This window comes from Malania oleifera, chromosome 4 (genome assembly GCF_029873635.1).
Source record: "Malania oleifera isolate guangnan ecotype guangnan chromosome 4, ASM2987363v1, whole genome shotgun sequence".
Classification (NCBI taxonomy): domain Eukaryota; kingdom Viridiplantae; phylum Streptophyta; class Magnoliopsida; order Santalales; family Ximeniaceae; genus Malania; species Malania oleifera.
In genome coordinates, this window is record NC_080420.1 from 57,648,243 (window position 1) to 57,666,185 (window position 17,943).

Here is a 17,943-nt window from a genome sequence, read left to right on the forward strand (position 1 = left end):
TGGCTTTTAAGTAAAAAAAACAAGAGAGGGTCTTTTAAAATATTTCTTAGTCCACCAAATCAAAATTCCATTTTCAAGAGGATGCATTCTGATTTAAAATTAAAAGTTTTATTTTCAAACAAGAAGGCATCCAAAAATTTTTCGTAATACACAAGTTTAAAAATAACATTTTTCTTTAAAATAATATTCTCTTCTCTTAATCTCATATATTGATAAATATATTATTTTTAAAGCATCATTTATTTATTAATTTATTTTATTATATTAATACTATAAAAGAAATTTTCCCTTTGGTTTCTTTTTAAAATACGAAGTTAAATATCCTTATAATTATATCGAATATATTATATATATATATATATTATTTTTTTCTCTTTGACTATTTTTTATAATTTTTAAAAATAAAGTCGAGGAACACGACTAGTATTTGACATGGCTGGCTGGGTGCCCACATCTGTTCCGAAAGAAGGACGCCTTCGCTACTGTTTTCCCCACGTCTCGCGTTATCTTCCCACTTGTAGCTCTCTTTCATTTATCTCCATACTGCTTCTCTCTCCTCTCGTCTCGTCTCGTCTCGACGCTGTTGCTTCTTCCCAAACAATTCCAAGAAATATCCATTGAGGCGGAGGCCCACTCGCTGGACTATCAAAGCTGGCTCTTCAACAACTCCTCCACAGATCTGATTTCAACTACTTCTCAAAACCCTCAATTCATTTATTGGTCTCGTGTGTTGTCGGTGAATTTTAGGGTTTTTCGTCGCAGATCTGTCCTGAGCGCGATTCAATTTCGAGCCTGTGATTTGGAAATGGCGATTTTTGGGCAACTGGTTCTGGAGGGAGAAAGTAAGGAGTAGAGAGCGAGAGAGGGAGGGGATTTGTTTGGGTTTTGAGTATGGCTGCGTTGCATAAGTTTGCGCAGCAGCCGAGCACGAGCACGACTACGACGGCGAGCAGTTACGGGCGGTGCAAGGCGGATGTGGTGGTTTCCGATCAGTTCCCGGCGGGTCTGAGGGTGCTTGTGGTGGACGACGATAGCACTTGCTTGAAGATTTTGGAGCAGATGCTTCGGAGATGCTTGTACAACGGTCAGGGCCGAGCCTGTTTACTGTATGAGCAATATATTGTAGTTCTTTCAGCACTCTTTCGTTTGAATTCGTATCATATATAACTTGGATTAATGTAATTGGGGCAAGAGATTTAGTTAGGCTGCTAGCAACAGTAGCATGGACTGGTGTTGTAGAAATTCACGTTTAGTCGTCTTTGTGCGGGCAGTTGTGGGTATACAGTGTGAAAACTCGGCCACACTGACATCATGCTGTCATGTTTGATGAGTTAAAAGGTTGTTATGGAGAGTGTGAAGGGACTGGAACGATTGATGTGGAATTGTCATCTGGTGGACTTCTGCATCAATTCCTACCTTAACCCCCCCCCCCCCCTTTTTTTTTCCATCAACATATTTTTTCCAGCCCTGAATCTTGTTTTGTGGTGAGGTTTGTTACTGCTGTGGGCTGCTTGACTTAGGGTGCTGCTAGTCCTAGTCAAATTGATATATGGGGAATTGAGGTTTTCAGTTCATCTGTTGACTTGGAGGATGAAACATTTTGGGGCATTGTTTGTGCCTTATTGTCTTGTTATTGTCACTGTCCAATTATTGTTATATTTTCTGATCAGACGCTGTCTCACTGATGGAATTTTATCAATATAGGAAAAAAAGTTTACTATTATCGTTTTACAATTTTTCTTACTATCGTTTTACAATTTAGCTGCTCCCCGATATCGTGATTACAAAAATTTTGATTATTTGATCTCAGTTGTCATTTTACCTTGTGTTTATGACTTGTTTAATGCAAATATATTGTTGATATGCACACAATAAAAGTACAAAGGATGTCATTATATATTTTGTATTTCAGTTATGATTCCTTAGTCTAAACTTCACTTATAATCAATAAAGTAGTGAAAAGTAGCAAATGCACGCTTCTTCTTGACAATAGCAGCTAAAGCAACTAAGATGGCATTCAATACTCGTAGTATATGTTATATTTAAATTGATTAAAAAAAATTTACTAAAAATCATATAAAACATTAGTATATAGGACTCTAGGACTAAGCTCCCATCTGGAACATTATGAAAAGTACTTAAGTACTTGTGTCAATAATATAAAGCATTAGTATATAGGACTTTGGACTAAGCCCTCATTTTGAATGTTATGAAAGGTACTTAAATTAAGTACTTGTGTCAATAAACAGTGTTTGCTTTACACTTAAATAAGTAATTATTTCAAAAAGTACTTCCCAAAATACATTTTTTTTAGGAAAGTAAGTATTTTTTGAAATTGTTAAGAAAGTACTTGTAATAAGTAATCGTAGACTACTTTTAGATAAGTACTCTTTCAGATAAGTACTTTTTTCGAGAAAAGTACGTTTCTATAAGTGGTTCCAAATAATCCCTTAAATATGTGAATCTGTATGTTTTTTTTAACAAGTTTGCTAATGCAAGAAATGAAAGCATGGATGTGGTGTCCGTTACCTATTACATAATGTCCATGATGGTCACAACCATTACACGGTGATACACAGATCGCCACTATTATTTAAAACCTTGATTTATATCGAAGAAGGCATCATCAATGTTAAGGAAATGCTCCTGCTCACAGTGCTTCCACTCTCTCTTCTTCAAAACCCTTGCGCTCAAAGTAATTTAGTATGATGATAATTTAATATAATTTTAAAATTCCAAAAGTGATCATCTATTAGATTTTTTGGTAGATAAAAAAAGAAGATTATTGAAAGAGAAAGATATTATAAAGGAGCTCAAGAGGCCCTTAAAGATGTGTTTGTTTTGGTGGCTTGACTAGGCTAGGATAAGCATCCTTAGTCTATGGCTGGTACAACAAAGGTATGGGATAGGACTGGCCAAGAGGGGAGGGCCTTAGCCCATTGCATGGTATAAGGCTGGCCAGTCTCTCCCCATGGGCTACAGTGGCCAAGCAATAACATGACTTGACTGCCATGTGTGTGTGTGTGTGTGTTTTTTTTTTTTTTTTCTGGTTATTTTATTATTTTCATGAAGGGTGTTTTGGCCTTTTGAATGATTAGCAATCTTACAAATGGCAATCCAAACATGGGAAGATAACTATAATGACCTAGCCAGTACAGTCGAGTCCTGTAAACCTTGCGACTGAAATAAATGCTCCGTCATGGAAAAAGAGAAGCTACAAAGGAATAGCATTCCAATATCTCCACACAATCAAGGCAGTTCCCTTAAGAAAATCGAAGCCAAACAGAAGCTTAGGAGAACAACTTGATCCAAAATTAAATGCCAAGGCATGCTCTGATTTTTGAAAAATTCCGATTTTTTTCCTTCTATAAAACCTCTAGAATAGCAACCAAGCACATCGCCACAAAAATTTCTGTTGCTTAGTTAGATCTAAGCCCCATTACTTCACAAGTCTCCCACAATAGCTGGAGAAGTCAACAGAAAAGATGGGCACATGTTACATTTGATGATCTACATGGCATAAATGTCTGGAGACTCTGGATCAAACTAGGTGCTTAGAAGGTTGCACACCTGCAGCAGATCATTATTATTAATTGATTCTTTATTTCATTATGAAATTTGATGAATGCATCAATGAAATCAGACGTATCTTTTAACAAATATAACCAAGTCAGGTAAGAGAAATCATCCTCAAAAGATATGAAGTAATCCTACGGAGACCCCAAATATTTGAATGAACATGAGAAAATTTGGACTCACTAATTGACTTAATCCTAGGATGATAGGAAAACCTACTGTGTTTCTCTAATTGACATGCTTGATATTCTTGACAAGAAGTATGCTTTAACACTGAAAATACTTGCTGCCGCTTCAAAGGTGATGGATGTTTGAGATAAGCATGCCATTGCTATGAAGAAACACCATGAGGGGCAAAGACTGTTCTAGATTGGGACTACCACCACTACCCCCAATCAAAGCAACATTACCATCCTTACTCATGGATGTCAAATTCAAGGAAAATTTGGGCACATCCAATACAGATGTGAGAGAGAGGGAAAAGAGAGTATCTTGATAACCATGAGTAACATTCAGCAAGTGAATAATAGAGTATTATTGGGTACTACATTTCAAGGGCTGAAATAAATCAGGATGAGTGGATGAAGAAGCTAGAAGCCTTATTGCACTTGAATGAGCAACTGTAGCACATGATGTAGTACGGGAATGAGTTTGAAGTTGTAGGATCATGCAGACTAGGTTGAGTTGTGGGATCATGCAGACTAAGTGGTTATACTCCTATCAATGGATGATTTACTCACACCTTAGTAAAAGGGTGGGTGTGCAAGATGGATGCACTTAAAGATCACTATTGGCAAGGGACTCTTTGCCCATGTTTTCCATGAAGATCCCACCAATAATCAACAGTGTGGTTTCCGTCCCACAATAAGTACAAACACAAGTACCGCCATGGCCATTACCCATACCATAACCACCATTACCTCTTCTTCAACCTCCCCCTATTCTCAACTTCTGCCACTAGTGCTGCCTTCCCCATGACCAAAGGTAGCACAGACTATTGGGGAACTGTTTTTGGGAGAAGCTTTAGAGTAGAAGGTGATCTATCTTTGGTGATCCTTTGGATTCTTGCATATGCTTCAATCATGGTGGGTATGATTGTCCAAGATTTGATCATGAACTGTTTGAATATTAGGACTCAACTCAGATGAAAACTAGCCGTCATAAATTTTGCTTGATGCTTCTTAAGCATCTCAACATCAGAACTAATAGGTTGGTAGATATTTAATTCATCCCAATACCTTTTTAGAGTTCTGGGGTGCTCGTTGAAAGATCTTTTCACCTCATAAAACTTGAAGAGCTTGTCAAATATGTGAGTTTTATCTTGGGAGGAGCTTTCACAGAGATCATTCCAAAATCTACACGGCCTGGCTGGTGAGAAACATCATGCTGGCGGCAACCTTTGGTCTCATGCTATTCCAAAAACACACAAGAATAGTATTATTTTCCTTCATCAACTCCCCATAAACCAATTGTTTAGTTTTTCCTTTTGCATTAATGTGCACCAAAAGAGAAACTAGGCTGAACCAACAAATTTTATTGCCTGTATTTTGTATATTGGCACTACCACCCAAACTTTTATCTGTTCAAGCCATGACGACACACTCAATACAGCACAAGACACAAAATATGTTGCCCATTCATGAGAAACCACACACTGCAGGAAGACCAGCAAGATTCAACCTGCACAACCCAGCAACATGATGGAGATGTGGCAGAACACAACAGCTCAAAGCCACATACACAAACCAATACTCACAAGGCCTGCAGCAGCATCAACCAGTAACCTAGGACGAATGGTGGCCAGAAAGGAAGCACTGCAGAATTTTCAAGAGGCAGTCACAACCTCTGAATAATAATTACAGCACTCTGGAGGAGTAGCAGGCAAGAATGAGGGCACATGAGCCTTTTCAAAACTCACACACAGCTACAACAGAGAAGGAATAAATCATATACAGCATCTGTGATCACAAAGCGGCAGCTCCAGCACTCTGGCAACAGCTAGAAGCAGATGCAGGCACAAACGAGTTGATTGAATTAAAAAAACGTCATTCAAAAACCAACCAGAAATTCAGAAACGGATGCAATATTCCCAGCAACCAAGCACAAACACACTTAACATCATGACAACACGTCACGCATCAACCAACTGTAGGAAACAGGGGGAAGACTACAGTAGCCCACTAGGAAAGTATGCAGATCCCCTTTTATCAGAACTCCATGAGCATAGAGCATCCATAATAGATGTGCACGGATGAGAAGCGAAGGATAAGAAACCCTAAGGTGGTGCTTAATAAATGAGATAAAAAATCTCATGGAATGACATTCCCTGGAATCTTATTCCGGGGAATATTTTTGTTTTGTTCACATTGTAAGATTCCTAAATATATAGGATGGCCATGTCAGTGTTTGGTTCAACAGTGAAGTCCTGAAGAATAATTATATTTTCAGCATAAAAACCTGCTCAGAATATGTATCTAATTAAATCCATGTCTGAAAATTTTCAACCATCATAAGTTGAAAATATTCAACACATAATAATCCAATTAACTGGAATAAAAAACCTTTGTTTTATATGATTATAGCATAATACTAGTATCAATTTCATTTTTTTTTTTTATTGATTTCCATTTTTATAATATTAGCATATGAGAATACCATATCATGTGGGCATTAAATTCCAACCAACCAAAATATTGAGGGCTTTTTAGTCCCAAAAATAGGATACCCCTGGGAATGAGATTCCCATGAAACTTGTGGAGGAGCATGGAAATGGGATTCCCATGTTTTGTGGGAATCCTTCCTTCATGGGAAACATGAGATTACTGACTTGTTAGATACTCCAAAAAAAAACTTGGGAATGCAATGCCATGGACAGCACATTCCCAGGAATGCTGAAAGAAGCTGGGAACCAACACCCCCCTAAATTTATAATTTGAGATCTAACGAGGGAGACAAAGGGAGGAAGAGGAAAGACTACAACTAAGTCAGATTAATCAGGTTTAGACAAGCTTAGTGCTCTAATACGATGTTATGAATCTAAGATATCTGATTCAGTAGCCTGAAAATGGGAGCAGTCCTGGAGGAAAAAGATCTTACAACAGAAGGAAGTAGAGGGGGAGAGAGAATGGTTGGCTAGAGGATATGAGAATTCCCAGGCTAGTTGTACACTCAAATAAATACCTCAGAGGACAAAAATAACCCTGATCAAATAAAACAAATACCACCATCTTCTAAAAAAAAAACTAAAGCTATTAACAGTTATATGCTAGTCCTGATAGGTGGCATTATATTATATTAAACAAGAGACTTCTTATTATTTGCTGGGGCATTTTCTTGGAGCTTCATCTGTACATACTGCGAACAAATGGGGAATCTTTGAAAATGGTAGGATGCTTCAAAAGTTATGCACTCATGAGAATATATTTTCTTAGATTTTAATTGTAGACTTTATCTAGTTTATTGGCTGTTGTACTGAGTTAGTTGTTGAAAATTTCTGTATAAATCTTTTGATAAAATTCAATTGGTTTGCAGTCACAAGTTGCACGCAGGCTACTGTTGCTTTGAGTCTGCTGCGGGAGAAGAAAGGGTTTTTTGATGTGGTCCTAAGTGATGTCCATATGCCTGACATGGATGGCTTCAAACTTCTTGAACTTGTGGGGCTGGAAATGGACTTACCTGTTATTAGTGAGTAGAAATCTTCTTGAGCTGAGGTTTGTAAAATATTGTTTAATTTACTAATTCAGTAAGTTGTTATTCAGTGATGTCTGCTGATATGAGTACCAGTGCTGTGATGAGAGGAATTAGACATGGGGCTTGTGATTATTTGATTAAGCCGATACGTGAAGAAGAGCTCAAGAATTTATGGCAGCATGTTGTGAGGAAAAAGTGGAATGAAAACAAAGAACATGAACATTCTGGTAGTCTGGAGGATAATGATCGGCATAAAAGGGGAAGTGATGATGTTGAATATGTTTCTTCTATTAATGAAGGAACAGATGGAATGCTGAAAGCTCAAAAGAAGAGGAGAGATGCTAAAGATGAAGATGATGGTGAATTGGAAAATGATGACCCATCTACATCCAAGAAACCACGTGTAGTATGGTCAGTGGAACTCCATCAGCAATTTGTCAGTGCTGTAAACCAACTTGGAATTGATAGTATGACATATATTCTTTTCTTTCTAATTCATTTGTTTTGTCTACACTTGGAAGAAGAATTATCTGGAAACGTGAAACTATAGCTAATATTGAGCGAAAGATACTATGTTGAGAGTTGGTTCTGTCATCACTTTGCTGAATTAGATCTTTTTTCTTCCATTTCAGAGGCTGTGCCAAAGAGAATTCTTGAATTAATGAATGTTCCTGGTTTGACTAGAGAAAATGTTGCAAGTCATTTACAGGTTTGGTTCTCCTTGCGCCTTAACTTTTTTCCCCTTATTTCTTTGTTTAACATTAAAGAACCTTTTTTTGGGAGTATTAAGATTGGTACATAAAGTGTTGATAACATGTTAAAAAAGGAATGGTTGAGGAACATACTCTATTACTCTTCATGAAAAGAATGTCTTAAACTCAAAGTAAGTAAACTAGTTGTTGATGGAACAGTCAGAGTACATATGTATGTGTAACTCATTCATGACAATTGAACGAGTTATTTTCAGTAGGTCCTATAAAAACATGTGCACGCATAACTTGTTCTTGAAAATTGAATGAGTTCATTTTCAATGGCTCCTGTACCTTTTCTTCTTCTTTTTTTCTTTCTGATTTTTTTTTGGGGGGGGGGGGGGTGCGGGGTGGGACTGAGTTACTTCCAATTTTTTTCTTTTTAATTATAATATGTTACAGAAAAAAAAAAGAAAAAATTCCCATCTTGGGGTTGGACGTTTCAAGCACGGCATGGACAGAGTTGGTTGAATGATCCAAGCCTCTTGATCCCTAAGCTGCTTTGGCTGGCTATGCCCTTATTCAAGGATAAATAGGACTAACAGATCCATGTGGAAATGCCCACTCGAAAGGAGATATACTCGAGATTCTGAATGCTTTCAATCTTGCTCTGCACTCGGGGCAATACTTCAATTGAGTGAAGATATGATTGGGGGATAGATAATTGTCATGATCAGATTGTTATGCATGGTAGAGAAGTAACTTTTAACCGTTCTTGCTTCTTACTTAGCACTACTCCTAAATGAGTTAGATTTGATGTAAGAAGTAATTATATGTTTCCTCATCACAAATTATCATAGAATGGCAATCCATGTCTTTGTGGTTCATTTTTTCATGAAGCTTAATTTTGCAATGTATGTAGCATCATGAGAACATTTTCATAAACTTACATCTTTTAAATCCCATTTCTTACAAAAGTGATTTTACTCGATACATTATAGGCAATCCGTTTCTTATAAAAGTGATTTTATGATGCATGCATTATAGGCCATCACTTTGTATTTGCCTCTACACTTTATCTAGCCATAGAACTTCTATATTTTAGAAAAGTGTGATGTCTTGATATATCTACTAAACTTTCAATGATATGATTATGTTGATGGCATGAATCAAATGACTCAACTTGCTTCCTTGAAGGCAATGGAGTCAATTCCTATATAATGTTTTTTGTGTAATTGTTTTTTTCTTTTTCTTCATTTATAGCATGTTTTCATCTATAAAAATTTGAGTCCTAAAGATATGATTTAGGGAAGCATGTGACCCAACACATGAAAACAAAGGGGAAATGCGGTGATGCTTGATAACAAAGCAGACATTTTCAAGTGAGTGGATGAAATAAGTTTTGAGTATCTTATTGCATGCCAGTAGGAACTCCGCTTGTGATGCACTTAATGTCCTAATTTTTTCACACACAACCGGTCCCAAGCCCAGGTAAAGGAGGGTAGCGTTAGATAGCTGACTGCTAACGTAAAATTTGTTAGATTACTATGATATGAATCCTTACTGAATATTTGCTAGGGCATCCCCTATGAGCAACACATTGCACTTGTACCATCTGGGTATAGCGAAAAGTGGGTGAGGGTGGGCTAGATCGTTGTCCTGAAGCGACGTGCTATGTCGGCGCTTGGGTATGGTGTCATATATGCAAGAGTTACTGCATCATTCTAGACTTGGGAAGGTAAGGAAGTTAGTTTAGGAAATTAGGATTAGATTAGCAACTTGGAATATAGGGACACTTACGGGTAAAAGCATGGAAATTGGAGACACAATAATTAGAATAAAAGTTAATATAATTTGCCTTCATCGCGAAACTAAGTGGGTGAGGGAGAAAGTTAGAGAAATTGATAAATCAAGATTTAAACTTTGGTACACTGGAAAAGAAAAACATAAGAATGGAGTAGGAATTATTGTAGACAAAAAATTAAAAGATAGTGTTGTTAATATAAACAGAGTAGGGGATAGAATTATAAAAATCAAAATGGTATTAGGCCAAGAGATAATAAATATCATTTGTGCTTATGCTCCTTAAGTAGGCTTAGCAGAAAATCTTAAGAGAATTTTGGGAAGATACAAATAGTATTATACAAGGCATATGAAGGACAGAGAAAATATTCATTGAATGAGATCTGAATGGACACGTTGCAAGGGATAATAAAGATTATGAGAGGATACATAGAGGATATGAATATGGAGACAAAAATATGCTTGGGGAGATAATCTTAGACTTCGCTATGTCATATGATTTTATTTTAATGAATACTTGCTTTAAGAAGAGAGAAGAATACTTAATAACCTTTAAAAGTGGACAAAATAGAAGTCAAATAGATTTTTATTTTTAAGGAGGGTAGATCGTTTATCATGCAAATATGTAAAGTTATTCTAGGTGAAAGCCTAACCACACAACGTAGAGTCCTAGTGTTAGATATATGTATTACAAAATGGAAGAAAAAGGATAAAATGCACCAGTGTAAGAGAACTAGGTGGTGGAACCTAAAGAGAGAAAATATAATAAAAATTAAAGATAAAATGATCAAAGATGGGGATTGGAAAGGATAAAATACACCAGTGTTAGAGAACTGGGGTGGTGGAACCTAAAGGGAGAAAATATAGTAAAATTTAAAGATCAAATGATCAAAGATGGGAATTGGACTATAGAGGATGTGATAGATACAAATACTCTTTGGAGTAGATTAGCTAGCTTTATTAAGGAGATAGCAAGAGAGATTTTAGGTAAATTAAGGGAAAGATTCATGAATAACAAAGAGAGTTGGTGGTGGGATAAAGATGTCCAAAAGGTTGTAAAAATAAAAAGAATTTGGTATAACGCGTGGCAAAAATGTAGCAACATGGATAACTTTGAAAAATATAAAGAGGCGAGAAAAGATGTAAAAAAACGCTGTTAGTGAAGATAAACACGGATCATTTAATAGTTTGTATGATAGATTAGATGGAAAAGGAGAAAGAGATGTATTTAAACTTGCCAAAGTTAGAGAAAGGAAGTGTAAAGACTTAGGAAATGTAAAATGTATAAAAAGTGAGGATGATATTGTCTTGGTTAAGAACAAAAACAAAAAAATAGATGGCGAAGTTACTTTAGTAAGTTATTTAATGAAAACCCAATAGAAGGCTTCAACTTAGAGTTGACAAATGAGGAAAAGATTAAAAATATGAGATTTATTCGCAAAATTAGAGTTAATGAAGTTAAGTTTGCACTAAAAAATATGAAAAAATGGAAAAGGTATAGGACCAAATAACATCCCAATTGAAGTTTGGAAATACTTAGGTGATAACAGAATTATATGGTTAACTAATTTATTTAACACAATAATAAAAATTAAGAAAATGCCAGATGAATGGAGTAAAAACACTTTAATACCTATATACAAAAATAAAGGAGATATTCAAAATTGTAATAATTATCATGGAATTAAACTAATGAGTCATGATGAAACTGTGGGAAAGGGTAGTTAGAACAAAGATTAAGGCTAGAAACGAAGGTCTCAGAAAATCAATTTGGTTTTATGCCTGAGAGATCTATCACAGAAGCTATATATCTTTTAAGAAGAATCAGGAGATTAATGGAAAAGTTTAGGAAAAAGAAGAGGAACTTGCATATGATATATATTGACTTAGAAAAAACATATGATAGGGTACTTAGAGAAGTTCTATGATGGGTTTTAGAAAAAAAAAGGTGTATGGAGTAGGTATACTGATGTCATTAAGGATATGTACGATGGAGTAATGATTAGTGTAAGGACTATAGATGGAGAAACTAAAGAATTTCCAATCACCATAGGTGTACATCAAGGATCTGCTTTGAGCCCTTATCTTTTTGCTTTAGTGATGGACCAACTGACTAAGAACATTCAAAATAAGGTGTCATGGTGTATGTTGTTTGCAGATGATATTGTATTGATTGATGAAACTAGGGATGGAGTAAAGGCTAAGTTAGAATTATGGAGAGGAGCTTTGGAATCTAGAGGCTTTAGGATAAGTAGAAATAAGACAGAATATATGAAATGTAATTTCAATAATGATCGGAGGAATATTGGAGACAAAGTTAAATTTGATGATGAAGAAATAAATAGCACTTGTAGATTTCGATACCTTGGATCTATTATGCAAGCTGAAGGAGATATTGAAGATGATGTCATGCATAAAGGTAAAGTAGGTTGGGTAAAATAGAGAAGTTCTTCAAGTGTGCTTTGTGATCGTAGTATACCCTTAAAATTAAAAGGGAAGTTTTATAGGACAGTTATAAGACCAGCTATGCTATATGGATCAGAATGTTGAGTGACAAAAAAATTGAATATCCAAAATGTAAAAGTTTCTAAGATGAGAATGCTTGGATGAGTGGTATAACACTGAAAGATAAATTAAGGAATGAACGTATTCGCGATAAGTTAGGTGTAGCTCCTATAGAAGATAAGATAAGAGAGGGACGACTCAGATGCTTTGGGCACTTGCAATGTAGGCCACATAGTGCGTCAGTGAGGAAGAGCGAGTTAGTTACCATGGGGGATAGTAGAAGGGGTAGGGGTAGACCCAAAGTAATTTGGAGATAGTGAATAAAGATTTAATAGCCCAAAATTTGTCAAAAGAAATGTTCAATGATTGCAAAATTGGCAAAAAAAGATTCATATAGCTGACCCCACCTAGTGGTACTTAAGGCTTGGTTTTGTTGTTGTTGTTGTATTGCATGCTAGTAGGAAGACTATTAGAAGTTGGGATTAATAGGACGTTTTTGACAAATTTAAAAAGTAGGCTCAACTTGATTGAGTCTGAGGCTGCCATTAATAAATTTTAAGTGGTTTCCTTCTCAATGCTGTGCCATATGAAGACTGAATTACTTCAAGAAGTTGGGATTAATAGGAAGTTCTTGACAGATTTGAAAAGTAGGCTCAATTGATTCAGTCTGAGGCTGCCATTGATAAATTTTAAGCAGTGTCCTTCTCGGTGCTGTGCCATATGAAGCAGTTGCGATGTAGCATCTAGGGAAGCTAGGGAAATTGGCTAGGGCTTAGGTTGTCAGGGAAATTTGGAATAGGATAATTTATGACAAGAAAGAATAACTGGTTTTGAACAAATGGAAATTGAGTTGGGGTTAGAGGTTGTCTGAAAATTTTAGAATATGAGAAGTTATGGCAAGAAATAGATTTAAAACTGGTTTGGGATGGTTAATTAAAGTACCTCCTCTCTAGATGGTTTTACCATGACCATGGTATTATGTTTTGTGAAATTTCCAAAATTTTGGCCATAATTTTGCATTTTGGGTGTTTGGGCGGGGTCAAAATGAAAACTGTATTCAATTTTTGCCAAAATTTTAAAACAATTTGCCAAAAGTAATTAAAAAACTGGAATGAAGGCAATTTTTATTCTTTTCCATTTTATAAATTATTGACAATCATATATTTTAAGTTTCCCAATATTTCATTCATAATTTACATTATTATCTATAGGTTTCTGTTGTTTCTTTAAATTGAAGTTGAAATTACTGTAAGAGCCTCCAAGTTTCCCTTAAAATTGAAATCAAAGCCCTTGACTATGGCTCTCTATCACCATTGCTGGGGTATTGTTAAGGATGACCTTATGAATGTTTGTGGATTTTATCTTATTAGGGTTATAAGTAAGCGTATTAATTCGAATTTCACTACTCTTGGTCTTTGACTGTTTGGGGCTCCCTATTTGAGCTTTTTGCTCTAATATACTGCTTGGATTTCTTGTTTTTGAGTAATCTGTTCCAGTATGCTTTGTGGATTTGTTATATTTTGAGCTGACCCGGTTCCAGTTCTGTTTTGATCTCTTTGGTTTGATCCGAAGTTTGATTAAGTGTGAACTGGTTGACTTGATTTGTAAATTTCAATTATTCTGATTTCAATGTGCAGAAATTTAGGCTGTATCTAAAGAGACTAAGTGGAGTAGCTCAGCAGCAAGGTGGGATTCCTAATTCATTCTGTGGGCCTGTGGGGTCAAATATGAAACTAGGCTCTTCACTTGGAAGATTTGATATCCAAGCTCTGGCTGCCTCTGGTCAAATTCCTCCTCAAACGTTGGCTGCCCTGCATGCTGAGCTTTTTGGTCGACCTGCAGGTAGCCTAGTGCTGCCTTCCATGGACCAGCCACCCCTTCTACAAGCATCCCTACAAGGACCCAAGTGCATTCCTGTTGAAGCTGGTGTAGCATTTGGTCAGCCTTTAACAAAATGCCAGTCTAATTTATCCAAACATTTTCCTCATTCCATTGTACCTGTTGGAGATGTTTCTTCTGGATTGGGAGCATGGCCATCCAATAGCCTTGGTACTGTGGGCTCTACTTCAAATCTCAGAGGGTTGAGTACTCAGAATGGCAACACTTTGGTGGATATATTACAGCAGCAGCAGCAGCAGCAGCAGCATCAGCCACAGCAGCATCAGCAACAGAAGCTACATCAACATCAACAACAACCACAACTCTCCACACTAACAGAGCCAAATCGTTCAATTAACGTGCAGCCATCTTGCCTTGTGGTCCCGTCCCGGTCATTGGTCAGTTTTCAGACAGGAAATAATCCTGCTTCTGCTGATCAGAACTGCAGCTTTAACAGAAGTTCTGTTATTGATTACAGCCTGCTCTCTCCTCGATCAAATAATTCCTCACTGGGTATTGGACAAGTCTCAGACGGGGATCTTAAAACAGCAAGTGTGCTAAGTGGGTACTCAGCTCCGGGTTCCATTTCTCCATCTGTATCATCATGCTCAGTGCAAGCTGATAATAGCATTGATCGCCAAGTTCAACACTCAGCCATAACATTTACTGCTGCCAAACTGTTGCCAGGGCAAGTTCCTAATATTGGTGATATCCAGGGTCTTAATGCCAAGTCAGGTGAAGTTCTTGATCAAGGACCACTTAGGAATCTTGGATTTGTTGGTAAAGGGACTTATATTCCCAGCCGGTTTGCTGTGGATGAGCCGGAGTTGGCAACAAGTAACTTGACTCATGGAAAGGTCTATGGGGAGAATGATGGTAGCAGAGTGAAGCAAGAGCCAAACCTGGATTTTATGGAGAATGCTAGAGTAGGTGCCTCAGTATTGCCGAACTTTTCTACAAATGATCTCATGAGTGTTTTCTCCGAATAGGTAAATTTGTTTGCTCAAGCATTACTCTATTTTTGTTATGATTTATTTGACATTAGAATGAACATATTGTGTTTTTATTTTTCTTGGGCTTTGTTCCATAACTTAATCCAAGTAGATGTTAAATTTTTGCATGATTAATTTTCTATCAGTAAACATTTTATTAGCAAATTTTCATCATGTTCATCTGGGATGATGCAAAACGCTTGGTAGTTCTTGGTTGGATGTGTTGAATTAAGTTTTAGATATACTTTCTGTGATCTTTGCAGGTTCACTTGTGCTGCACTTGGCGTCTTTTAACTTTTTCTACACAATTTGTCCTGAGCTCTGGATTGAAGGAGGGTTGCTCTTATTGGATAGATGAACTTGAATTAGGTTTTGGATGGACTTTTTGCGATCAAATGTCTTATATCTTTCTACACATGACCTGTCCTATAAGCCTGGATTAAGGAATTTGAATTTCTTTGGGCAGACGAGCTTGAATCAGGTTTTAGGCATACTTTTGCGATCCAATGCCTTAAATCTTTCTACACATAACCTTTCCTAATTATGGAATACGGAGGGTTTTGTCAGGTAGCATCATAAAACTTGGTAAATCTCTATGATATGAGTTCTTACCAATTATTCACTGAGATTTCCCCTATGAGCTACCCTTGCACCTTCATCACCTGGGTACAAAAAATAGGCTAGGGTGGGATAGGTTGTTGGCCCAAAGCGACTTGACATTGCCAGTGCCTTCACACAGTGTCAGAGATGTGAGATTTTGCACCATTTTGGCATAGATAGGTAAAAAAGCTAGTTTAGGATAGTAGGATGAGCAATTTGGAAGATAGGTGAGGATTGAGCTAGGTTGGGAACTTGAAAGATAGGGACCCTCAATGGTAAAAGTTTGGAGATAGTTGATTCAATGGCTGGAAGAAATATCAACATACATGGATGGGGTAAAAATGTTGAGAAATTGACAAGGGGCTCTATGGGTTACACTCTAATTTGCGAAACCTTCCTTCTTCTCTCATTAAGGATTGAGTCATGGAATTGCTAGAAGATGATGGAAGAGATGTACAAGCCTTAGATCCACATTGAAGGAAAGACCTTCAATACAAGATTGGACAAAGTGGGGAAGTGACCTTATTGTTGGTTCTTGAACAAAATCAATTATGCAATAGGTGGGTGAGATTTCCTGGAGCTGCTTAATGGTTTTTGGATGGCTTGTCAATTTTTAGTCAGTTGAGAAGGGGTTGCCGAAGCATTGAAATGGGTAGTGCATGGTATTGGATGTCTACTCACCTAAACAAAGGTGGGGAAGTTTCTGGAGTTAGGGCTGGGGTGGAAAGGGAAGAGGTTTTCAGCGTTTGTCCTGGTTGGCGCAAAAGGTGGATGGGTGGCAAAGCTTTGTGAATAGGTTTTGCAAGGTGGTTAAAGATTGTTATCTTGATTATGAAGGTGAACACAAAAGAAAGATGGCTAAGACTGTTAAAGCTTGATATACATTGTTGGACCACAACCTAACAACTTAAGCTTTTAGGTAAAATGGTAATCTAACATGGTATTAGTAGAAAAAACAACAAATGACTTTTTGTATTATGTTGTGTATAATGTCATTACATACTGCTGCTTTAATACATAAAGTTAGGTGCCTATAAATAGAAAGAAATCAACTCATACTGTATACAATTAATTCTAGGAAATTTTAGCTAATAAGGCAAGTCAAATTTAGGACACACTAATTGTGATTCTTGGCATACTCTATATTTAGAGTTGCTGAGAATGGTAGCTTTCCATATGTGGTAGATCTTCAACACTCCCCCTCAAGCTGGCGAATAGATGTCAATCATTCCAAGCTTGTCCACCAGAGCTTCATAAGTCTTCTTGTCTAACCCTTTAGTAAACAGGTCTGCCACTTGTTGAGCTGTTGGGATGGCATACACACTTCTCCATACTCAATTTTCTCTCTAATGAAGTGTCTATCAATCTCAATATGCTTAGTTCTTTCATGTAGTACTGGATTGTGAGCTAATGAGGTTGCTCAATTGTTGTCACTGTAGAGCTTCATGCTTCCATTGATGTTCACTCGCAAGTCCTTCAGGGTTAGTTTAACTCACAGTATCTCATCTAATCCTTTATCTAGGGATCGGAATTCTGCTTCTGTACTTGATCTAGCAACAACATTTTGCTTCTTACTCTTCCATGTAGCTAAGTTTCTTGCCATATACACACAGTATCCTATAGTGGATCTTCTATCATCCAGACATCCTGCTCAATTTGAGTCGATATAGACTTCTACATTCAGTGTATCATGTTTTTTGTATAGGATGCCCTTTCCTGGGCATGACTTCAAATACCTTAGGATTCGATTCACAGCTTCCATATGTTCTTTACCAGGACACTGCATGAATCTGCTCACATAACTTATAGCAAAAGCAATTTTAGGTCTAGTATGTGATAGGTAAATTAATCTACCAACTAACCACTGATATCTTCCCTTATCAACTGCTTCACCCCCTTCATTCACTCTTAGCTTGGCATTTACTTCAATTGGAGTTCCTATTGGTCTACTTCCTTCCATCCCAACCTCTTTTAATAGATCAAGAACATATTTAGCGATAAAAATACCCCATTTAGATCAGGCAACTTCTATTCCCAAAAAATAGTTTAGATTTCCGAGGTTTTTGATCTCAAATTCTTGAGCCGCCTCAGTTTCAGATTCTCCATTTCTTCTTTATCATTCCCTGTAACAATAATATCATCTACATACACAAGCAGGACAGCAATCTTGTTATTTGTGGAGTGTTTGATGAATAACGTGTGGTCACCTT

The 17,943-nt window shown here is 36.8% G+C and overlaps 1 protein-coding gene across 2 annotated transcripts in view; it reads left to right on the forward strand.

The window, feature by feature from the left end:
* The first annotated feature begins 456 nt into the window (after positions 1–456).
* The window catches only part of LOC131153063 (two-component response regulator ORR21), a 32,748-nt gene continuing 15,261 nt past the window's right edge, over positions 457–17,943 (forward strand). For both annotated transcript variants that reach the window (XM_058105094.1, XM_058105095.1), the window contains exons 1-5: positions 457–1,084; positions 7,108–7,260; positions 7,335–7,733; positions 7,899–7,975; positions 13,901–15,130. In XM_058105094.1, coding sequence (XP_057961077.1) covers positions 892–1,084; positions 7,108–7,260; positions 7,335–7,733; positions 7,899–7,975; positions 13,901–15,130 — 2,052 coding nt within the window. In that variant the 5' untranslated portion in view covers positions 457–891. The remainder of the gene's footprint in view (positions 1,085–7,107; positions 7,261–7,334; positions 7,734–7,898; positions 7,976–13,900; positions 15,131–17,943) is intronic.